Raw genomic sequence first — 23610 nt, 5'->3', positions numbered from 1 at the left:
GTTTATTCTTTTTGTGGCATGCATTCCTTGGGGCAGATGGGAAGCTCAAGAGCTGGCCTTGACGGAAATGTACAAGCCACATGTAAGACCATAGCAGGATTGAAACACGCACTTCTTATTTACTCCCAAATTGAATTCAGCTGCATTCCTTCCTCAGACAAATTCTCAGAAATACTTTGGTAAACAGGTTTTGATATACAGCCTAGAGTAACCTTTAATTAATTTGTATTTGTACTCTCTGAGAAGCAAAAAGTATAAAGCAAGCTCAGCCTTTAAATCATTGCTATTTCTGAGACAAATTTGACTCGAGGTCCTTGACTTTCTACCCATGGCGTGTAACCCAAAATTCCTCCTGATAAGGAAAAGGACTTTCTCTCTTTCCGTGTAGGTGGCGAACCCACAGCTCATACAGGACACGCACAAAACATGAAATTGTGCTATCCAGATCTCGCTGCCTTCTCCAGTTTACAGAGTCTGCAGAACACAAGCACCATTTCAGGAGACCAAAAAAGGCAGCAATCTCCTTATCTAAGTCTGAGCACAGGGAAATGGAAATTCTCCTGCTGCTTGATGCGAGGGTCAGGCTGAGCCGCAGTAAGGCGATGGGGCTTGCTGCACATGAAGAGCTTGCAGGGCTCTGGTGGGCTCTCAAGCAGCAATGCTGTTCCAGCAGAAAGGCTCTGAAAACTAAGAACAGCATAACCACAGCTTCTGAAAAAAAGTTATTTTTCTCTTATGGACAGAGACAGCACTGAAGCAATGTCTCTGAAGTAGTTTTCTTCATCTATTCTCAAAATTGATTCGGTTTCTTTCTAAATCCAGTTATGATATTACTATATAATACTATTATTAGCTATTGTGATATTTGTCTGCCAGATAAAGAACAGACAGAAAGAAACAATTTAATTCCATTCCACAAGCTGTTTAGCCAGAGAAGGTATTTAATATGCTGCAAAAGCCAGTTGAACACTGTCCATGCCGACAGCACTGGCAGAGCCTTCATTTGAAATTCATCAGCAGGAGAAAAGCGAAACCATAAAAGGTCATAACTGAACTCGGCATTATTGCTGACAGGGCTCAGGGTCATGGCAGACCTCTCTGCTTTGCTCGGAAAACTATGCCCTGCAGCTTTTTTTTCCAAGGGAGATGAGCTCTATAAGCAGAGACATTATTACCTCTTAACACCCTGTCACAACCATTAACACCCTTCTGGATGTTAGTGTACCATAGGTTTAGAATAAAATTAAACTAGAAAAGAACGCCTGTGCACACCTACAAAACAACACAAGAGAAGCTGAACAGAAATTTTCTTCTAATAAAATAGCCTACCCAGCAGAGCCAAGGACCACACGGGCAAGGTTACTTTGCTCAGGGGACAAGATTTTAAAATTCCTTCCTGCCCTGTAATGCACCACAGACTGCTGCTAGCCTCCTCAAAGTGTGATCTCTCATCATATTAACCCTCCGCCAACAACTCTGCCATAAAATCAAGTTATTTAAAAACAGCCCTTTTGAGACCTGTGGATAAAGTAGCTCACAAATACTAGAGGCCTAGAGCACTGCTTCGTGCTATTGTTCCCCTTTTGCCACTTGGGGTAACTGAGGCATAAAAGAATAAAATGACCTTTCTCAAGGACACGGAGGAGAATGGAGCTGGGAACGAAACCAGAGCTCACCACTCCCACGCAGATGCCCTCAGCACAAGAACATCTCCTTCTGCCACAGGCCTAATGGAACAAACAAATATATAATGCATTCTCAGGAGCCCTTTTTCTAAACCATCTGCTCCTGTGCCTGAGTCAACAAGCTATTCAGATTACTTATGTGCTACACGTTAGGCATCTGGTTTGATAACCGACTGAATTAGAGCTCTGATACCTGTCCACTGAAAGGCAGAATAAATTTTAGGACTTTCCCCAGTAAGACTATCAGCAGATTCCAAGTCTCCACTGGAGTGAGTTTGGGTCCCAGGAACCCCATGTTCACGTGTAGGTGTCGTGATAAATAATTTCTTAGGAACTAAGACATTTCTAGCATTTAGCAGCAGGTAAAATACAAGAATTTTGCTGTGAAAAATATGGACATATTTCTTTTTCTTCATCAGAAGAAAGGGGAAGGGAAAATAACTAAGCAGGGACTTCTACTGGAATTTTTCCTAAGAGAAATGACATTGAAACTTGATGGCCCTTCAGGGAATAAATCTGGATCAGTGTACCAGCACTGATGAGTAGGGCAACATAAGCTGGTTTTCCTCTATACACTGTTATCTTGTGAAAATTTAGTTTTTGATACAACTGCATTTTGCCACTAAGCATTAGTGAGGAGGCTGACCGTGGAGGTTACAACACTGTTGAACAACAACAGCAGCAGCAACAACAGCAACATATCTCTTCCTTACCCATCAGTCTAGCTGCCCTTTAACCATAAAACTGGTGACGGGAATCCTCCAGCAATCCAGAGGAATTTAAAAGGCTAAAGGTTAGAGACCGAGTCCACCCACATGTTTTTAGGAAGTCCACTGCATTCTCGACCTTAGCTGTAAACAGGGAATGACGTGGATACTGCAAGATATAATCTGATGCTTCACAAAAGAAGATGGTCTCAGAAGCCTTCATGTTTGCACTCCTGAGCTGCAGTATTCTCTGTAGAAGTGTCTATGGCTTTTTCACTTCATTATTTGATTCACAGATGTCTGCTATTCCAGAGAGAGAAGGCACATTTCTGAACACTGCTGGATCTACCCAGTCTGAGCAACTAGTACTGAGCAGGATTTCTCAGACACTCACAAAAAAGTGCTGATAATACCACTGTGAACTTTTGGTTATGCTAACACATTTCTTTCTAACAGAGTTTTAGGGTAAAGAACTAATGCTAATAAAGCATGCATATATGTCGCTTGCTGAACCAGGACCAAGATCTTTGTATAATCAATTAATAATCCTACCACTGCATTCAATGACTAGGGGAGTTCATGATGATCAGGCCTTGTTCTAAAGCTAAACCTGCATTTTCTCATTTTTGTATGGAAAGATGCTGCTCATACAGATTCTGCTAAAGGAGTAGAAGTAACAGTTTCCTCACAGAAAGTAACTTTTCCATCCCAACTCAAGTACGGAATCATAACCTCACGCAGAGGAGCAGGTATTACATAGTGAATTCATGTTACGGTACTTGCATGCCCGTGTGCAACATGCTTATATCTGTGTCCTTAGGACCTGGTTTGTCACTTTCCAACAGTGCACAAGGATGCAGTACACACTATGTGCACAAATGTGTAGAGTAATAAAACCACCATAACAATCATCTAGAGGCCCCTCTGGGTATAATGATATTTCTCTTATTCTCCTGCATATATTTACCATTTAACTCACTAATAGCCATAATATAGATATGTAAATACGATACCAATCTAATGGATCTAGAAGTAACAAAAAATGGTTGATCAAAATCAAAATCAGCCTTCAAGTAGGTATTACACCTGGTTTTACTTTTGTACTAAAAAAAAAGTAAAAGATACCACTAATATCCAAAGTATTCACCAAGCACTGATCATCAGAAACCCCCTGTAGATTCGGCATGGAAATATGAAGCAATATGCCCAAAATCATGAAAGAAGCTTGTGGCATAGTTGGAGAACAGACTACTTCTCTGGTACTAATTTCTCCTTGTTGAATACCCGTTATTCTTTCATCTTTTTGTTGTAGAACCCAGCTTTAGCCAATATGAAGACCAAGTTCCTTTCTAAAAAGTGAATACAGATTGGTGTATTTCTGTCACATATATAAAATGTTCAGAACCATAAATTTGATAAACTTACCTATATACATCCAATAAATGACATGAAAGGAATTAATATTCCTTGCTATCACTGTAGCGTGAGGGCTCTACCTTGCCTAATTCAGTTCTATTTTACACTAAGCTCGTTACTGGCTCATTTAATATAGCTTTGGCAACAGAAGTTCACTTTAATCTGACACAGTGCCTGCTGTAAATCATTAACTCAGTCTCACATCAGGCCATTTTGGTTTTGGAGCAGAAACGTTGCAAAATCTCCCTAGAGAGATCACTCAGCTAGTGAAATTGCTTATTTAAGAGAGCTAATCATATCAAAAGAAAAGAGCTCTACGTGGACATTTTGGGACTAGCCAACCCTTTAAAAGAAGACATTGCTTAACTTGAATGTTGCACTTATACTGCAGGTCTCCTGGTATCATTAGTACTTATACAAAGTGACATAAGGAATAAATGTGAAACTCAAGACTCAGTCTCTGTGGCTCCGTGATGTGTCCCCATGACCACACTGCACTGCCTATCAATTAACAAGTCTCTGCTAACCTGACTGTGTATCAGTGCATCTGGTGTGTGGACTGCAAACAGCTCACAGTGGAGGCTGAGTGTAATGGACATTTTGTTAATTGATAATCATTACAATAACAAGTTGGGTTTCTTTCAAGAGCATCTTTTCCCAAACTGCATCAAATCACACGCTATTCAAACTCTTCAAGTGTCAGAACCCCTGATGAGTTCAGTTAAACATGCAGTTGGAAGTCTGAGTCTGACAGCATGAGCAGCTAAATTGAAGACTTTAGGAGCCACATTCAAAGGAACGCAGGGTTTCTTTTTTTTCCTCTAAAAGTCATTATTAAAAACAATTTCTAAAAATCATAACCAGCTCCTAGGGTTTAAATCACAGCAGGATCACTTCTGTTTTGAATTCTGTCAGATAAGTTCAGTCCCTTGTCCTCTAAGTCAATAATGTATTTTTTTTGTGAAGTAAGGCTTGACAACCAAAAATATAAAACCAAGATCCAGGATGGTCTTAAATATCCTCAGGAAGGTCTCTAGACCTTCTTCTTGAAGCAGGACCAGCTAGAAGGTCCAACCAGATTGTTCAGATGCTTATCCAGTCTGAACCTGAACATCTTCAAGGATGGAGACTGCATCACTTTTCCAGGCAACCTGCTACATTCCAAATTTAATTTGAAAATGCTTATTGGAGACTTTCACGTTAGAAGCTTGCCCTTTAGCATGTAGACATTGCAAGCTACATGGTAGAAAGAAGTAACAATAGAAGAAATACTTCTGTATTTCCATATCTTTTTTAATTTTATATTTTAACAAATGTCTTTGATTTGCTAAAATTCAGAATAGACAAGCCTGTTAGCTAGCCCTTTGAGAAATAGCTCTAGGCCAGCTCAGACACTCCTACAGAAAGCAGATGCTCGGTATGTGTAGTTTCCCTCAATACGTTCAAGATTCAGCTGTGGGCTGCAGTCAGTCAGCAGTGTTTTGAGCACACAGCATACACGTTGAGGTGCCTTTTATTAGAGGGAGGCAGCTCACACAGAATTTAGAGCCTTATTATAAATAGCTGAGGAAAACAGAGCTGATCTATGGCAGCAGGGCTTTCTCCACAAATGCTTGTTGTGAATGTGGGATCAGGGCAAGGAGGACACATTTCTTCCCAGTGCTTTGGACGGAGCAGAGAGAATAGACAGATAAGAATTTAGGACTAAGGATGAGATTTGGTAGCCTAAGAAGTCTCACATTTTGTGTATTCAGAGAACCCTAGCTTCCCTAGTTTGACTGGAGTAGGCTTTGGAGGAAAGTACCTTCCAGCTTTCATGACCATTTAACACCTTTAAGGGTGCAAACAGGGTGAAAGATTTTATCTCAGTAGTGAGATTCTAACCCACTCTCTAGAGGGAAGAAATTTTTGCTCCCTTTTCCCACATTTTTGAGTACTCAGATGGAAGAGTCTGGCCTTAAAATGCATGTGTAGCAAACTAGGAATCTTGAGGCTTTGTCATGCCTTTGGCAATGCTGACATCAGCGAGATGTCTCACTGAAGAGCTTGGCAATTTTACAAGAGGGAATTTATTCTTTTCAGTTGGAAACAGATAGGTTGTCATCAGCCAAAACACATGGCACACTCCACCACATTGTAAGGATTCTTCATCCAACTCTCCCAAAAGCATCTTTGGAAATCCCACTGTTCTCTGGCACATTTTTCATGGAAGAGCAAAGCAGAAAGCTAAGATGTAGCTTTATAAGGTTATAGAATTCAAAGACCTTCAAACCAATTAACTCCAAAATATATAAAACAGTGACTTATATAATAATGAGTCAAGGCTCACACAGTGAAAAGATAATAGGAATTGCTGGCCTAGTTCAGCGACAAAAAAATCTGTCTTGCCCAATAACCTGCTACAGCTAGCAGCCTGCAGCAGTTGCCTAGGAAAGTTTTTAAAAAAAAGTAAATATGAAAAGTGATTAATCTCCTGCCATTCTTCTAGCTGCTAATCAGCTGTGCTAGGGCTTTGGAGCTAAAAGTTTCACCCGGAACAGAGGGTAGTGAAATACTGGCACAGGTTGCCCAGAGAGGTGGTGGAGGCTCCTTCCCTGGAGACATTCAAGGTCGGGCTTGATGGGGCTCTGAGCAACCTGATCTAGGGAAAGGTGTCCCCGCTCACTGCAGGGGGTTGAACTAGATGACTTTTAAAGACCCCTTCCAGCCCAACACATTCTATGGTTCTATGATTCTATATAATGATTATACAAGGACGGATTTTTCATGGTGTTAATTTTTAACCTAGCTGTATTTCTGACCTGCACAACCCACTGCTGGAAGGGGTAGTACAATTTATTTACGCATCATGTGAAAAACATTTATTCTATTTTCTTCTATTCTTGAATTCTCTGGCACGTTACTTGAATCTACTTTGTATTTACGCTCATTCATTCATCTTTTAATTGCAATGAAAGCCACAGATTAGATGCAAGAAATTAATTTAAATAATCAAGAGGCCTCTATTGACAATATATACAGCAGTATGCTACTGAGGGACATTCACTCTTTAGCAATGAGCATTGTTCTTGAAGGTGTGATTCTACTCATTAAGCTTTGCACGTTATTCACTGGATTGCCAAAACGAAATTTCCAGGGTTAATAGTATTTTGCCATTGATTTCATTGGAGCCAGATTTTTATCTTTGGCCTTATACCCGCATTCCTTTACTTGCTCACTAGCCCACATAGCTGTCAGGACAGCAGAGCCAATGAAGTTATGAGTGGGATGAGGATGCAGCCTTGCTAGTTGAACTAGAGATTGCCCAAATGCCCAGGCAAGCTTTGCCCTCCCCCATCTTGTGTCAAAAGCCCTCTGCAGGTCATTGATAACAGAGCCAAGAACACACCCATCCTGCAGACTAATATTTCACCCTTTTTGCTTGTAGAACTTCCCTAGATTTCCCTGGAAACCATGCGCTGTGTATCCACACCAAGGAGGGTCCATGAGCCCTTTCAGACTAGATGCCACAGCTCTAGATTTTGACTGATACTCCAGCTAGCTGGTCTAGATCTGGGCTGCAGTTTTATCTGCACATATAATGCAACTGTCTACCAGTCTACAACTAACTGTCCACAACAAACGTGATGGCCTGAACGTGTCATCTGGCAAGTCTGTTTGAAGCTTTAAAATACATGTGTGTAAAAGCCCGTATTCGAGAAGGGCTCTGTATTCAAAACAGAGTGCCTTTAATCACTGCTTTCTGTCACTGTAAAACAATAGACAACTGTAGGAGTTTCAGTTAAAAGGGTAAATTCTCCCTCCTCTAAGCAACAGGATGGTCTTACAGAAACCACCTCAATCCTTCCTGAACTAAGTTTTAAAAATTTCAGTCTAGCAAACATCTGGATGCTACAAACATTAAATGGGAAAAAGAAGTGGTATCTAATAAAAAAAATGAAACAAGCTCTTTTTTTTTTTTTTAAGCTGAGCTATCTTGTAACACCTTCATCTGCAATTAGTAATTTTTCAAAATAAAACAATATGGCCCTACTGAACTTGCTTATAATCCTTATTACAATGTCATTATTCAGTCCAGATATTTTCTAAAGTACTAGTTTTTCAGTTCAGTCTTCTTATCTGATTATTTTATTGAATTTTTTGCATGTCATCATATATAAAGCAAACATAGAGTGATATCTGAAGAATGAGTATATACCTGAACTTTATTATGGACTTACCAACAACTGTAAGGTTGACTTGTGCTTGTCTGCTGCCAAGTTTGTTCTCTACGACTAGGGTGTAACATCCACAGTGTTCTTGCTTTGTTGATGATATTGTTAGTTTGCTGCTGTTTTCAGCATTCTCAATTTTAATATATTCATTTTCCTGAATCTGTCAAATTAAAAAAAAAAAGAGATACATTTCGTATCTGAAAGAGCTCAAATTACAATACAAGGTTATCATATTGAGTGCTATCTACATGTAACTCTGTTACAGTGGTGAATATGTGCAGCTAATAAACCATGTAACCAACACAAAACACCTAGAAATGGAGTGGAACATTATAATGGCTCCAGTCCTTCAATGGCAACAGGGAGCATTGGTGTTGCTGGGACTCCACTAAGGAACAGGAGTTTCACTTTCTAACTCCTCTGAGAGTGACAAGCTGAAAGTGCAAGCTGTGTAACTGGTAGAAGAACAAAGTTTGGTCTCACATATCTTATGGAGACCACAGTGGGAAAAGGTTTTAGCTCTAAATACCCTAATTCATTTGCCATTCCCTTTTAGAGGCCCAATGTGACAATAACTTTCACCCTCTTGTCTTAACCAGCCTGATTCTGTAGTTCCACATAAATCAGGGTAACAATTTCTTGGGTTTGAACAATTGAAGATGATAGTGCCTGAAATGGAGATGCAATGCTACAGCTGTGTAGAGAGACACACAAGGAGCAGATTTAGTTTTCCTATAGCATTTTTATTTCCTGGAGAGGCAAAAATCAAAATCTGTGCTGAATACCACAGGCATATTATGAACTAGGTTTTAATTGAAACAAAGCTATCATAGCATAAATGGCCAAGGAGACTTAGATTTTAATCAGTATTAGTTTGAGACATGACAGATTATTTGAAAACCTCATAATGCTGCACTGCAATTATAGAAGCTGTACGCCGTGTTCTTACGAAACAGACAATGTCAATGCCCTTCTTCCTCCCACCACTTCCTTCTTAGATAAGTGACTCTTCCAAGTCATTTTCAGAATGTCGTTAAAAATGAAGGCTATTTAGTTTGCCTTATCTTGTCTCATATATTCAGAGAGCAAGAGATTACAAGGCTAAGAGCAGGACTTTCCCTGCTTTCTCCTACACTGAGATAGAACAAATGCACTGCTGTATGTCCAAAAGTAACCCGAGAAAGATGCTCATGCAGTAACTCAAATAGAAAGTTAGCAAATGGGATTATGTAGCATTAGAGTTTTAATTTCCCTGAAAGTTGTTTCCCTCTGCCCCCGTACTTTGTTGTTCTGATATTCTGCACTGGCTTATATGTTGTGCTTGATTAGAATTAATCAAAGCGTAATAGTATTAAAAAAATCAGTCCAGCAGAATTAGATCTGCGCTATGCAGAGAAAGCCCTGAAAGATGCTCAGTGGCTTGGTGAAGGTGCCAGGAAGGAATGCTGGTGCTGCCCTGCAACTTCCGTAGACTGCCCTTTCACAGAATCACTAACATTAAGGATCTGAGCTATCTCACCCAAACTATCCTTCACTGAATGTATCAAAATCTAGACTGAGCCAAACTCCCTAATTTCGGAGCCTAGCTTCCAAACAGCGAACGTCCAGCATTTGCTCCCACAAAGATATTTGTCCAGAATATATCACTGTGTCTCTCTTGAATTTGAGGGAATGTGAGGAAGGAACATGGAGGGGATAGGTCCCTCCTGCACTCTGCAGCATACGGTGACAGGGATGAAATCACAACTCACCACTTACTGGATCTGCTCTAATAACTACTACAAATAACTCCCAGGAAAATTGTAAGAACACCTGGGTGATTTTCAGTTTCAGGACTGGGAATGGAACAGAGTTGAAATCAACCACATTTATAAAAAAAGGAAAAAATACAAGAAGAAACAATATGTGGACATATGTAAGCAAAACAGAAAGCAAAATAATGGTACAGCACAGTACATAGTAACTGGTGCCCCATTTAATTTAATAAGTGAAAGACTGCTGCCCTCACTTGTCCTCCTACAGTGTTTACTAACCTTCCTGAAGTTTTCTTCTTTTCTATCTCATTTACCTGCCATAATGAACCATTTAAAAATGTATATGTCATTTTAATGCATGATTTTGCAAACCTTTAGATTGCCTCATAATGAATTACTAAAGAAGAAAATCTAAAGACGCTAAAAATAACACTTTACAAAGGTAAAAAAGGTGTAGAATCACAGATTATGGATTTGATATGGGTATTGTGAGCTGCTGGTCTCTACTGCCACAAAGATTTTCATTAAAAATGGCCTTGAATGCTATGGAAATAGGATTGTCGTATTCAAAAATGAACTCAGAATTTGGCACAAACCAGAAACTCACTTCTGAGGGGTTCATTTTACCCATGTGTTAAGACAGAGCTCAGCAAAACAGGACACTGAAAGTCACTTGATCTTCTGAGATCTACTTTTGTAGAAATGAGTAGGCCACTTCTTAACACCAGTCTTGAAACTAAAGAATTTTGAGGAAAAAAAAATCACCCTTTCCCTTGAAGTAAGAGCTTATTTAGCAAAGATGGACTCTGGAATACCATTTTCACTAGCAAACTGTTTTGAATTCTTTCAATTAAATGCTGACACATCTGGATTTAGAGTCTAAACTTCCTCGTTGGAGGACATGTTTTTATTTCTGTTCTAAAGAGTGCATAATGAGTTCAGAATGAAATAGACAGAATAGCAGCTACACCACATATTTATATTTGCTCTATCTTAACATGGTGCTTCAACTTCCAGTTTGTATACTAGGTTATTTGTTTTAAAGTCGTTTTATTATTCACTAAAGCAACTCTCTTTAGAAACTGTCCTTATGGACACATGTAATATAGCCCAAGGAAATTAATTAATAAACAAATTAAACCCAGGGGGTGAGGGCACTGATGGCAGCATAATTGCTGTTGTCCATTGCATGGCAACATTTGTGTTGTAAGATGTTTCGCTCAAGCTTCTTATATGGCATTTTACCCCTCTGTCATAACTTTAGACCAAGCATCAACAAAGAAGAGATTATTTCTGAAGGAGAGGATTGTTTCCTGGGGCAGATACTTTTCAGATACCTATATCTTTGACATCACCTATCCTTTAATTACATGATCTGAGGCTTTTCTCAAAGGAACATTTGTTGTAGGAGAGGACAGGCAGCAATGGGTTTACACTGTAGCAAGAAAGATTTGGGTTTGGCATTAGGGAAAAAAATCTAACACTGTGAATATTTAAGCACTGCAACAGGTTATTAACGGAGATTGTGAAATCTTTATCATTGGAATGTTTTCAGCAGATGTGAGGAGAACATCTAGCGGGAATGAAATGGACTTTGCCAGTTCCTGCAGAAGGCAGATGGAAAAGATGGGTCACTGGTGTTTCTTTTCAGCTCTACTTTTTCCAATGATTGTTAAAGCAGAGCAGAAAATAATTTACCTGCTTACGGAATTTCATCCAGGTGCAAGTTATAGGTGCTGTTCCTACAACCTTGGCAAACAATTCCACTGATTCACCCGCACGGACTTTTCTGTCTTCTGGGAACTGAGTAATCTGAGGAGGAGTAGCTGATGAAAAAAAAAAAAATCTCTCTTTAGGTGGCTATTCTTTCTGTTCTTCTTAAAATGCAAAACACATACATCTCTCAGCTCAACAGTTCCAGAGAGGCATTTGAAATCCAGATCAGCAGTTATCTGTTGCTTGCAATGAAACACTTCTGTGGACATTGTTAATTTTACTTTAGTGAAGCAATAACGATTTACCCATTAGAAGTTTTCTCCTCAAGACCATGGTACAGAAATCCAAAGGCCAAACTTGTTAAGATCTACCACCAATTCCAAACCTACAGCTTATGAAATTTTATGTTCAGTTTTTCAGAAAAACGTCTTTATTCTTTTGCATTTTGTATCTTTGAAGAACAGCTCCAGTTAGCTTCATACCAATTTGCATGTGCTGAGGGAGTCTGCAAACCTGCTCCCTACTGCCATCAACAGCATTCTGAAAATTTAAGACTCATCACCTGCCTATGAAGACTCTGGCTTCAGTAGCCAAGTAAACAACATGTGGGACATCTATTAGAGATACAAGGAAGGAAATCAATGTCTTTCACCATCACACTCCATTTTCCCATGAACAATGACAGATCCTTTTGTTTGTGTATTACAGTGCTTCTTTTAAATTTTTTAGCCTCATTCATACTCATCCATTTCTGAATCAGGTATTTCTCCTCCTCTTCCCCATCACTGCCTGAGTATCAATAGACGGCAGAACATCTCTTCAGTGAACAGTGCTACTTCTTGACTTGGTTGTGATGTTGAATGTGCCAGACCCCTGGTAGCTGCTAGGGACAGATGCCAGAACTATCACAGCCCAGACAACTCCAGGGTGAAACTTGTTGTGTTGTTTTAAAAGAGCGGCACAGCAAAAAATATTGGGAGTGCTGAGAGGGAAGGGGGCAGATTTGAGGACAGAAATGGGAAAAGACATTCCCTAACATTAGAATGGCCTCACTGCCAAATGTAACGTTCCTTTCCAAAGCACAGGGCTACTGGGCATGAAAAAAAAATGCTTTCAATTTAATTAAAACAAAGCAGTCATGCGTCTGCCCCCCGTCCCGACTTGATCTTTGAAAAGCGTTTTTGTTTTGAAAATATCTGAAGGAAACCAGGCTGAGACACATATCTGGCATAGAAAACAGCTTGAACAGTTTAAGTCTGACAAAGTTTCAAGAAACTGAAAGCAGGTTCCTGGAGAGGAACATTCTGGCTAACTTCATACACAGATAGCTTTGCCTAGGAGAGTGCAAGCACATGAATAGGTTACCATAACGCCAGTCATGAGGGAAAGTAGAATCTACCAACTTCTCTGTGGCAGTTACTCATGCAGAGGTAGCATTCTGCGATATATAGAAAAATCTCTTCCACAGAAGGCTACAGTGTGTTGTGGATATAGAAAAGGGCATGAGTTACAGCACTACTACTGACATTTGATAAGATATTGATATGGTTTATTCAATAGTAACTTTTTTGCATGCTCATTATTTAGGTCTTAGTGCAGTGTAACCATGCAAACAAGTTTGAAAAAGGAACTTTGCTTATCCACTGTTTAATCACATACGCAAACAAATTGAGCAGGCAAAGAACTGTACTTAGAAATGTGGTGTCTGTTCTTTAAAACTGTATTGGTTTATTATTTTCCCCTACAGGATGACAACACACAATAAATTACCTGCTTTTGGAGGAGTCTTTGGAGCTGGTTTCTTCTTCACTGTAGCTTCACCTAGTTTAAAAAAAAAAAAAAAGTTAATTCATAGGTGAGTTTTGATAGGTATAAAAATACTTTCAAAAAGCACTTTCACTATGCCAAATGATCCTCAGAATATTCACAGCTGAAACTGGAACTTTGAAAAGAATCAAAGAAATTTGCTATACATCTCCCATAATCTGCCACACTCGGTTCCTTACAGCAGTTTAACCGGGATGAAAACACCAGCCTGAGATCCATCTCATACTGAATTTCTGCTCAGATTTCCAGTATAATCCATTCTGAATTAGTTCAGTTAAAAATAGCATAGTTAACACCACATACTGCTTCTTATACCACTTGCAAGCTAGCAAAGAAACAGCAATATATACAGGCAGTAAATACTAGTATCACTCCTCCGCCTCATCCTCTTCCCCAGGCAGGCACAACTATTTGATGTTTTCATGAACGAAAGGGTCATGGCATCAAAAATATGGCCTAGAATTTAAAATCTGAGTGCATACATTTTGGGAAGACAATGTTTTACAAACTGTGAATAGTAAGTAGAAAGACAATAGAGAAGACAGGCAGGTAGAAAATGACTGTTAACTATTTTCCACAAACAAAACTAGAGGGTCACCCAATTAAATTACCAGGCAGCAGGCATAAAAGAAACAAAAGAAGTAGACAAAAACAGAAACAGGTTCAAAAGGACAAATACATAGGAGTTAGGTCTAGTGGTAGCCATTAAATATAACAGTCTGGATGCCTTCAAATAATTGAATTCCAGAAGTGGAGGGGCTCATTCCTTTTAGAGCACTCTCATTTTATCTGCCACCCTAAGCATTCTTGTCAGAGGGTGGCCTCTGCTGTGAAAGGAAATTTCGTATTTTCTGATGCTCAAGTAGGCAGCTCGACTGAAGTAGTCTGGCTTTTAAGATGTTATTGTCCCCAACGGAAGCAGTTTCTGCTAAGTGCTTTTGGATATCTGGCAGAATACGCATAACGATAGCCACAACAATCTTAAAAGGTTTGAATTTTTGGGTTCATTTACTTAAGTTACTTCAAAGTAGACACTGAGCAGCAAAAAAAGGCCCCCAGATCCACCAAACCAATAAAAAGAGCCTTTTATTTTAACTCCATTTGCTACAGCAAACTACAAACTGTGCTTGATACCCAGGGAACATATCATCTGATGCTCCGTGAATAAGGAGCCATGAGTTGTGAACCCACCACGGGAGTCTAATGTTAGATCTTAACCAACAGACAGACGTGAAGATTGATTTTAAGTTTCAGAGTCGTTTGAGATAGTACCTGATGTGCTACAGGTTGTTAAAGGACCAAATGCTTTAATAAATATATAATGTTTATCTGTCAACACCAGTGCTTATTCAGTTCATTCTGGAGAACAGTTCGCTATGCACTGAATATGAAATAAGGTTTGCCACCTTCTCTTTTACAAACTTTTCATTTCAGAGTAATTTTCTCTCAAAGTGTGCTTAGCTTTTATATGCTTGGTCTTCACTGATTTTGTAGGAACCAGAAACACAATAATGGAGAAGTAGGATATTGCAGTACTTATGACTAAGGTACAAAAGAATAGTTGGAATTTTCTCAAGGAAGCCTTTCTTCAATGACTGTCAGCTCAACAGATCTAGTTGAAGGTTCAGGTTAGTACTTATGAGGTGTTTATCCTAGTATAACTGGACCACCAAAGCATGAGCTTTGTCACATCTTCCACGAGGGCCTGACCCTGTTTAAATGAAGGCCTTCAAAGGGCACTGCTCCTCATTAGAGGGATCCATTACTTTTCAGGCCACCAATCCTGGCTGCTGTAGTAACTGACAGCAAATATGTTTGTAGCTCCTCTTTCCTGCTCCAGCGGTAGGAGCAAAAGCAAGAAGTTGCGCTTTCAGAGGAGCTTTCCTCTTTGTCACTGTATGGTCACACCCTGAGCTGAAACTCTTATTTTCAGTGTAATAGCCACAGTTATGTGGGTGAATCTACTTATATGATCGGGTGCCAGCTGGAAGGGCTATAAAGTCTGGCCTACTGTCTGCTGTTAAACATCCCTATTAGTGGAAATAATCCATTACCCATTAGATGCATAAGCCCATGCAAACTAACTCACTTATATGATTTAAAGACATGTAAACTTTTCTCTGTGTGTGCGTGCTGTATTTGACATCAGATTCTTTGCTATTCTCTAAACTGAGACTGAAATAGCTGTTGAGTATCTCCTCAGAGCTATAATGGCTTTTAATACAAGCTAAAGCAATGACATGAATTTACTAACTTCTACACTCCATTAAGCCTGATATGGTCAAAGAGCACCAACGAAGAGGAAAAAGCACCGTTTGCTAAGTGTCATTTTGGGTTGCAGATACTATTGCTATTTTTCAGAAATGTCACTGCAGACAAATAGGAGGAAAAGCAAATTCCTTAATCCAGCATGATTTCCACTCAGCTATCACCTCTTGGCCAACATCGAATATATGTTGCAGTACCTTAGTTAACCAGCAAGGTGCTGGTGGAGTCATCACACCCTCCAAATGTTCATGTTTCACTCTGACTCTTAATATCTCAAGATATATTTTTTCCTCCAGGCCACCAATGTCATTCTCTGCCTTTGCACAATACATGAACAGAATGGATATCTATATACTCTGATACCACTCTCTTTTCTCTGCCTGTTATCAGCCACTCCCAGTTCATCATGAAAGGGACCCCGATAATATCATTTGTTCATTCACAGTTATAGTCAGCGACATTCAATTCATCACTGTTAAAGAACAATGTTTCTATATAGGCTAGGATGTATAATGAACCACCAGGTATTACATTTACCCCGTATATGGAATAAATGTATGGCGTCCCATGTAGCCCTGGAATAACTATGAGCTGTGCTTAAGAGAGTTTAAAAGGCTCTCACCTCAGTGAGGACTTCCACAGCAGCAAAGCAAAGAACATGAACCCATCACTTCATTCATTCAGCTAGGGTACCGCTTTTTATACGCAAATACAAAATTTTTTGTTTGACTTTTAGTTTTCACCCAGCAGAACATTACATTCACTTAGCTAAGGGTGTACAGATCGTCACTGGACTTCATCAAACCCTTGCAGATTGCAAAGGGCTGCAGAAAGGTCTGGCTGAATATCCTGTTTCGCAGAAACAAACAACCCTGAGCAGAAATGAAAGGCAGGGGAAGGGGATGAGTACAAAGATGTGTCTCTTGGTCTGTGAAGCTGACTTCTTTGGCTAATAGCATACACTCCGCTGTTCCTAGATCTTTCTTAAGAATAACAGCTACTCTCATGCATTTTTTTGAAATGCAACCTTGTTTTTCAAAAGCTGCTGGAGACAGCTAGTGAAAAAAATCTAATAAGATTACCCAGAGCTGATGAGGCAAATGATTGTTTTCATTAAAATATTTGAGCCTCTTCAAAATGTTAGTTCAAGTCTGCCTCTGCTGCTTTCTAAAAAAAAAATACAGTTTGTCTCTCTTTTGATATTTACATTGAAACAGGCTGAAGCTGAAAATCAGCCTAGAAATAAAAAGACATAATATTCCCTCCTTAAATGAATCTGCCTTCTGGAAACAACTTAAAATGTAAACATTACAAGGCTGGTATTTACATAACTTTATAGGCAGGTTTGCCTCTTAGAGAGCTTGTGTCTGTGTGGGGGACATAACCTAAAAAAGGGAAAGATCCCATGCAGGCTGATAGCTGTGGGACATTCAGCTGTGCCGTTCTTTGCCCTGATGGTGAATTTGTGAGAGCAGTTATGTTCAGCAGCCTCCGTCTTTCTTGTTTTTTCCCTTTTTTGGAATTTTACTAAAAATAGGCATAGCCCTCCCCTGAAATGGCTCTCTGTACAGCTTGCTTTCCTAAAGCATGAAGTTAAACTCTTCCAGTCTGAAAAATCATCAGTACTCAAGATAGCATTTCCAAACAATCCAAAATTCCTACTGTCTGCCTTGAGGGTCACACTTAAAATTATGTGCACGTTTTCTATAGTGATAGATTTCAGCACCTGGCAAACTTGTACAATAAATACCTAACCTAGAGGGAGAAATATATTTCTCTGCTTCTGTCTGCTTCTGGAATAGTCTCATTTTAGCTCTGGATAGGAGAAGGACTAATGGCATACTCTAGTTCTATAGTGACATAGAAAACCATTTTCATCTCATGCAAAACTGTTCAAGATGTCATTTTCTGAGAGAAATTAAATTGTTTCTTTCAGAGTTTCCTTTGAAAGGAACTGAAAAAGAACTCATCTCTGTAACGTGTCAGATATGATAACAAGAATATTTATACAGGAGATGGAAAACCTAGATTCAGGTCTCTGCTCCTCCTTCCCCATCTCTCTTGAATGCTTCAGACATGTGGGACGTGACATTGTGAGGTCTCATCCACGTGAAAACGAATCACTGTGTAGCCTCCTTCAGACCCTTGTGGGGATAGATATCAGAGTCTGAATCAAAGGTGACTGTAAAGCTTTACTACTCGCTGCTATGCCAGAAACTGTAAAATGACTGAGATGTGGAAGTACACAAAAAAATAAAACACTTGGCCTTGTGGTCAAGGCAATGAATTATTCAGTTCTATTCTTGCTTCTGTCACAGACTTCATTGATAGTACAGAACTTATTACAGTCACAGCATAGGTACGATGAAACAGAAGAAAGATGATGACTACAATTGTAGTAGAAAGAGACAACACATCATTACTTACTGATTTATTCAGTATATTCATGAACCTATGTTAATTGCTATGGAGAAAAATGACAGTCACAATGCACTAACACCAGTAGCCTGAAAACTTCATCAAGGTTTGAAAGCTTAAACAGTTTCGCTTCATTGCTTCTCAAAGAGCCAATTTCTCATACTGTTTCCAAATAGCTGTTTGTTATCTAAATACAATAAAATAGAAAGCAACTCTGGTTTAAATCTGATGACAAGCAGAAATTCAAAAACTAAATGCCATATAAGTCAGTTATTTGAGTTTGTGTGTTTCAGAACAGTTTTTAATAGCTTTTTTTTAATTAAAAACAACTGTCATTTTTTTGCAAAATCCCATATTTAGTTTGTAAATCATGCAGAGATTGTCCTCTAATTGAAAAAAATCCAGCCTCCTCCTGCTCAAAATAAAAATAAAAATCCAGGAAATACTCACTCTCGCATTCCACTCAAGAGAGAGCTAGCACACTCTGAGATTCAATAATGCAATACTGGACACTGAGAATAACTCAGTATTTCAAAACAGCTCGGCTGGAGGAAGAATCCACTCTATAGCAGTCTAATAGCACAGTGCTTGAGCAGTTCCTGCAATTAAAGCAAACCCGAGCAGCACAGAAGAGATCCAGCATCAAACAGAGCTTACAAATAACCCAGGTCTTGTGAATTCCACTAAAGGCTCTGGTGAGAGCAAGACAACAACGTTAGTTTCTTAAATATAGATTTACCTGTCATATTTCTCATGTCCTGCTAGAACATCTGCAATTAGATGCCAAACTACTTGCTCAGGCTTAGAGGAAGAGGAGTCTAAATTAGGTCACCAGCCTTTTAACTCAGTCTGTCATGTAGGAAAATACTGTCAGGTCATTTGGACATTCAGGATCTCCACGTGATTTCTGTGGGAAAAGCTAGGTGTTATGTGGTTTTGCACATTAATGAAGCCAATGGATTTAGGACCCTGTTTTACAAAGGAGAAACATTGGTCAGTGCTTCTATGATATGACTCAGATCTGCAATTTCTAGCCAAATACTTAACCAGGAATTAACGATCCATGGCACTTCTTCAGTTCAAGGCCATTCTGCAAAAATGATGCTCATTTTTCTCTGCATGAGACAGTCAATAAACATTTCTGTCTTCTCCTGTCAACATACAGATATGTAGGATGGACTGCATGAAAAACATATGGAAAATACTGTTCTGTGCCAACATTAACTCAGAAAACGTCAGTATGGTGTGAGCTGTAAAGCAACTTGGCAGAGATTCAAAACGCATATCCAGCCTTAGCTAAACAGCACTAAACTGGGCATCAAGGAAAAGTGATTTACACAACAAATGAGTGTTTCTCCATTGATCCGTTTGTACGTACAGTTACTGAACACTTGGACCTTAATCTGGAGGAATGAGGTCAACACCTTTCATTATTCAGTTTCAGAGAGATCATATCTAGGTCTTAAGTATCTAGGTCTTCAAAGTAGCTCATTGCAATTTTATTTACATATACTAAAAGTGAAATTTTCAGCCTCTCTTAGAAAAAAAGATTATTTATTTTCCTTGGAAAAGTTTGGTCAGTCTTCTCTTGCAATGTAATCTATATTGTTCCAACACACTAAGTACTTGCACTCTCTGTGCAGAAGATGTCTTGGTTATTTGTGCAACAGCCAGGAGTGGAGCAGCATGGGCCTTCTGGGAAATGAATGGGACTGAGAGAACTGGTCTGAATAGCCGCGTTGACCCTCAAAAGCATCTCAGATTATGGCAGGGGCCAAAGAGGCCAGCTGCAGCACAGTCACCAGGTCACAGCTGCTGCTCAGTGCTCTTAATTCTGCAACTGAAAGAACATCTCTGACCTTCTCAGTTACTTCTTTAGTTACTGAGTTCTTCCCTTAGAAAATGGCGAGTTTTATACCAAAGACAAAATCATAGAATGGCCTAGGCTGGAAGGGACCTTAGAGATCATTTTAATCCAGCCTCCCTGTCGCACGGGATGCCACCTGTCGACTAGATCAGGCAACACATGGGGACTGAACGGGAATCGAACCAACGACCTTGGCGTTGTTAGCGCCACGCTCAACTGACTGAGCTAACCAGCCCCCTAAAAATAATCTGATATAAACCAAAGATTTTGAAACATTTAAGATTCAACAGAGCTGTGTTTCATATTATATTGATAAAATGGAAATCAACATAAAACTTGAAGTGTTTATTTATTTATATATTATCTAATCTGGATGCATCAAGTTTAATGTTTTAATGGCTTTTTTTAAAATGGTGCTTGCAGACTTGGATTCTCTGACAAGATTGTTTATTGAAGAGTAGAAAACAGAAATGCTCATTACTTGGCCACTGAGTCATAATTTTTCCATGGTAATTAAAATGCTTAGAATCCCTCCCACTATAGAAAAGAACATGTAGCAGGATGAGGAGTCCTGTCTGACATATTTACTTTTATGACATACTGTTCCAGAGATGGCACTGCTCAGCCTCGCATCCAAGTACCAATCATAGAAAGAAATCAGATCTGGGAAGATAACAGTGCAGCTTTCCAGAGGATTTGATCCAGACAGTGTCAGTGGTGACATTTTATTAACAACTGTCAGCAAGAGAATGCATCGTTACTTATCCAAAAAAGTGTTTGACATGAAATCAAACATTTTATATACTAGCAAATATAAAAAAAATTTATCAGTAGGATAGCAAATACTGCTAAATAATGTATTTTAGACTCCTTTACTTGAAGGTGTGTGGAAGAAGTTCTTTTCTTTGACATAACTTTATTTTTAACTGAGCACAAGATCCTATATTTGTGCAATTAAACTCTCTGCTGGGTCATCCCTTCAATGTATGTGGTTTGAATAGGAGAATGTGTTTAACAAGTGTTACTCAGATGAGGGAATGCAGGATATTCTCTTATGTTTTCATACCACTGATCATGACAGGTGATAGTTGCCATTTCTTAACATTTACTGGAGGTAGTGCTGGGAGTTAGCCCTACAAAAAACAGCAGGCATTTCTTTCCAAACACTTTAATCCAATGCTTAGATTTAGGAGGGTTATTTTCAAAAGCATTAAAGTAAATTCTTTTCTCAGTAGCAATGACTGAAGTAGTTTCTTCCTACTATAGTAAAGCTACACTGCAGAGTTTAGCTTTGGTGAAGTTAAAAAAAAATCAGCACCTAACTGTTGTAATATGCCTTTTTCCTCAGCAAATTTTGAAAAAAAAAAGTCAGAACAAAACCCCATCTTTTGGAAAGCTCGTGTTCTATGTAAATTTTTGGGACTTCAGTTTAAAAAAATCTGTATTAGTTTGGATATTGCATGCAAACCAATCACAAGACTGAGGATCAACGAACTTGGGTTCTAGATCTGCAAATGAATGTGCCTGATCTTGGGCTAATTAGTTCAGCCATGATTTACTGCTGTTTTGTCCTCGTCTTAAGATATACTAAGGAGGACAAAATATTAGGAAATGTGTAGTAATAGATTTTTTGAAAAAGAGTATATTTATTTATAATCCTTCAAATTATTTACTCTTAAAAATCTCAAGCAGCACTTTGATTTTTCCACAGTTTGTTGGGACAGAAATATTTATTTTAATAGGCACTGAAGATTTTGCAGGTGGCCTTGGTAATTAAAATAAGCAATTCTTTTTAAGCTAAATTTGAAGTAAATTCTAATGTCAATGGGAGTTGGGTGTCCAAATCCCTTTACAGCAGATGCTTTCAAAGCTCCCTAGATAAATGTTTAAGTGGTGAGAGTTTTTAGCTTAGTAATTCTGCTGCAGGGTTTTGTCAAACTAGGAGACCCTTATATTAACCACTGATTGTTCTGGCATGGCATGGAGTATGCAGTATGATAAATAATGAAAGGTTCCAATTTTCCACTGCCTTTTCTAGTCTTTTAAATTTGTGCAGAAGAAACATAACACTTTATTATTCTGACTCAGTAGCATTTCACATTTGCTTAGCAAAGACACAAGCAACAAAGCCTGAGTCAGGACAGTCAGTGAAGAATGAACCAACTCCAACATTAAAGAAAGAGGTCTTCCTCAGAATCGATTTCTCTCAAATTCAAAGCCGGATCTGTGTGCTATTCTCAGAAATGTTATTCTCTCTTCTATTTGTCATTACAGAGTTGTATCCTGCAGTCGTAATTATTACTAAATTCTGGTAAGGGAATAACAGTCGTAAGTAAAAAGAAATACACTGTAATTTTCCAAATTTGCTCTCATGGGAGCAATGCTTTCTGCACATAAACACGGCAAGCATCCATTCAGATATATTGTTAAACACTGAATGCTAAAAAGCTGCCTTCATAGATCTGTGATTCTATGTTTTTCTGAGAATAACTGCTTAAACCAGAGTCTAATATGCATTGCATTTCAAAAGAGGTAATGCTCCAAATTTTTCTTACTATTGGATTTCTGTATCTTACAAAACCCAAGCTTCCAGTAATAAAATAAAAAGAGCAGTTAAGTGACCTGAGTCAGTGACTATTCTCAAAGTGAACCAAATTCTACAGATTACCATAGTGTTGACATTCATTCTCTTTTACAAAAAGTAAGGTATTGATCTTTGCTTTAAATAACTAAAAGTTATTGTTTCTGAAGGTTTCTACTAGAGCAAAAACCAAGGATCACTTATAATTTATCTGAAGGGAGAAAAGGGTGACATAGATGCTAGCTATAAAACTTGACTTACACTTTCTTACAGAAAATGGGAAGTAGGGATTTTTTTACCCAAGAAGTATTTCTAAAAATGACAGAGACTACATAGCTTCTGTACCCCAAACAGTATACACTGTTGTGACTGAATTAACTATTTAAAATACAGAATTTATTCAGTGGGATTATTATGAATTTCTGCTCTCTATTTCTTCAGTATCTTTCCTTACACTCACTATTAGGACTGTTGGTGAGTTAATGTAGCAACAAAAACTAGAGGAGATCAGAGTAAAAATTAATCTCCTTATTAGATTGGGACATCTTATTCATAGTCCTTCTTTATACACCTTTTTTGGTTTTAGTTTTTTTGAGAGAAATACAGTATATATGCACAAATATCTGACTTGTTAAGCCTGTTGCCTTTCAGGTAAGGAACTTTAAATCTCTACATCTGAAAGAAATTTCAGTTTAAATTGAAATTGCGAAGTGTACTGGAACAATTTTGCATATTCTGCCCCCAAAAAATGTACAAATATAACACTCATTTCAGGCAGACAAATACACACAGTTCTCAGAGACTGCAGCTGATTTGTTAAAAAACACCTGTAGAACCTCTGGAGCCAAATCCTTTTAAATTAAATATGTATTTTTCCAAAGTTTTCCAAAAGCTTTTCCAAAGTCCAGCTTCCTAACATTCTCTCTGGTTACCTAGATGTTTTCAGTGCAATAAGTAAGATGTTTTAAAGGTATTTTCAAAAAAGAGCTTATGAGAAGTTCAAGAACTTTAAACACTGATATCATATGCCATGGAGCAACCTTAACAAAACCATTCACGACTATTTCAACCTTCTTTTCACAATAATTTCTGAGGTCAGAGCTTCTGTTTTGCTACCTTTACCCCATTTCCATAAAAATCAAGAGTGAGACAAGCAG

General features: G+C 38.6%; 1 protein-coding gene across 3 annotated transcripts in view; it reads right to left on the bottom strand.

The window, feature by feature from the left end:
* LOC104273126 (myosin light chain kinase, smooth muscle) overlaps positions 1-23610 on the bottom strand; it is a 73060-nt gene that overhangs the window by 33625 nt on the left and 15825 nt on the right. For 2 of the 3 annotated variants that reach the window (XM_009868342.1, XM_009868344.1), the window contains exons 4-6: positions 13263-13313; positions 11475-11602; positions 8029-8182 (exon numbers count right to left, since the gene is read on the bottom strand). In XM_009868342.1, the coding sequence (XP_009866644.1) occupies positions 8029-8182; positions 11475-11602; positions 13263-13313 (333 nt within the window). Of the gene's footprint in view, positions 1-8028; positions 8183-11474; positions 11603-13262; positions 13314-21898; positions 21902-23610 lie in introns of all 3 variants that reach the window. The other variant, XM_009868343.1, reaches the window with a different exon arrangement.

Source organism: Apaloderma vittatum, unplaced genomic scaffold, assembly GCF_000703405.1.
Source record: "Apaloderma vittatum isolate BGI_N311 unplaced genomic scaffold, ASM70340v1 scaffold15164, whole genome shotgun sequence".
Lineage (NCBI taxonomy): Eukaryota > Metazoa > Chordata > Aves > Trogoniformes > Trogonidae > Apaloderma > Apaloderma vittatum.
The sequence above is the reverse complement of the archived record's forward strand: the minus strand, read 5'-3'. Positions and strand labels throughout refer to the sequence as shown.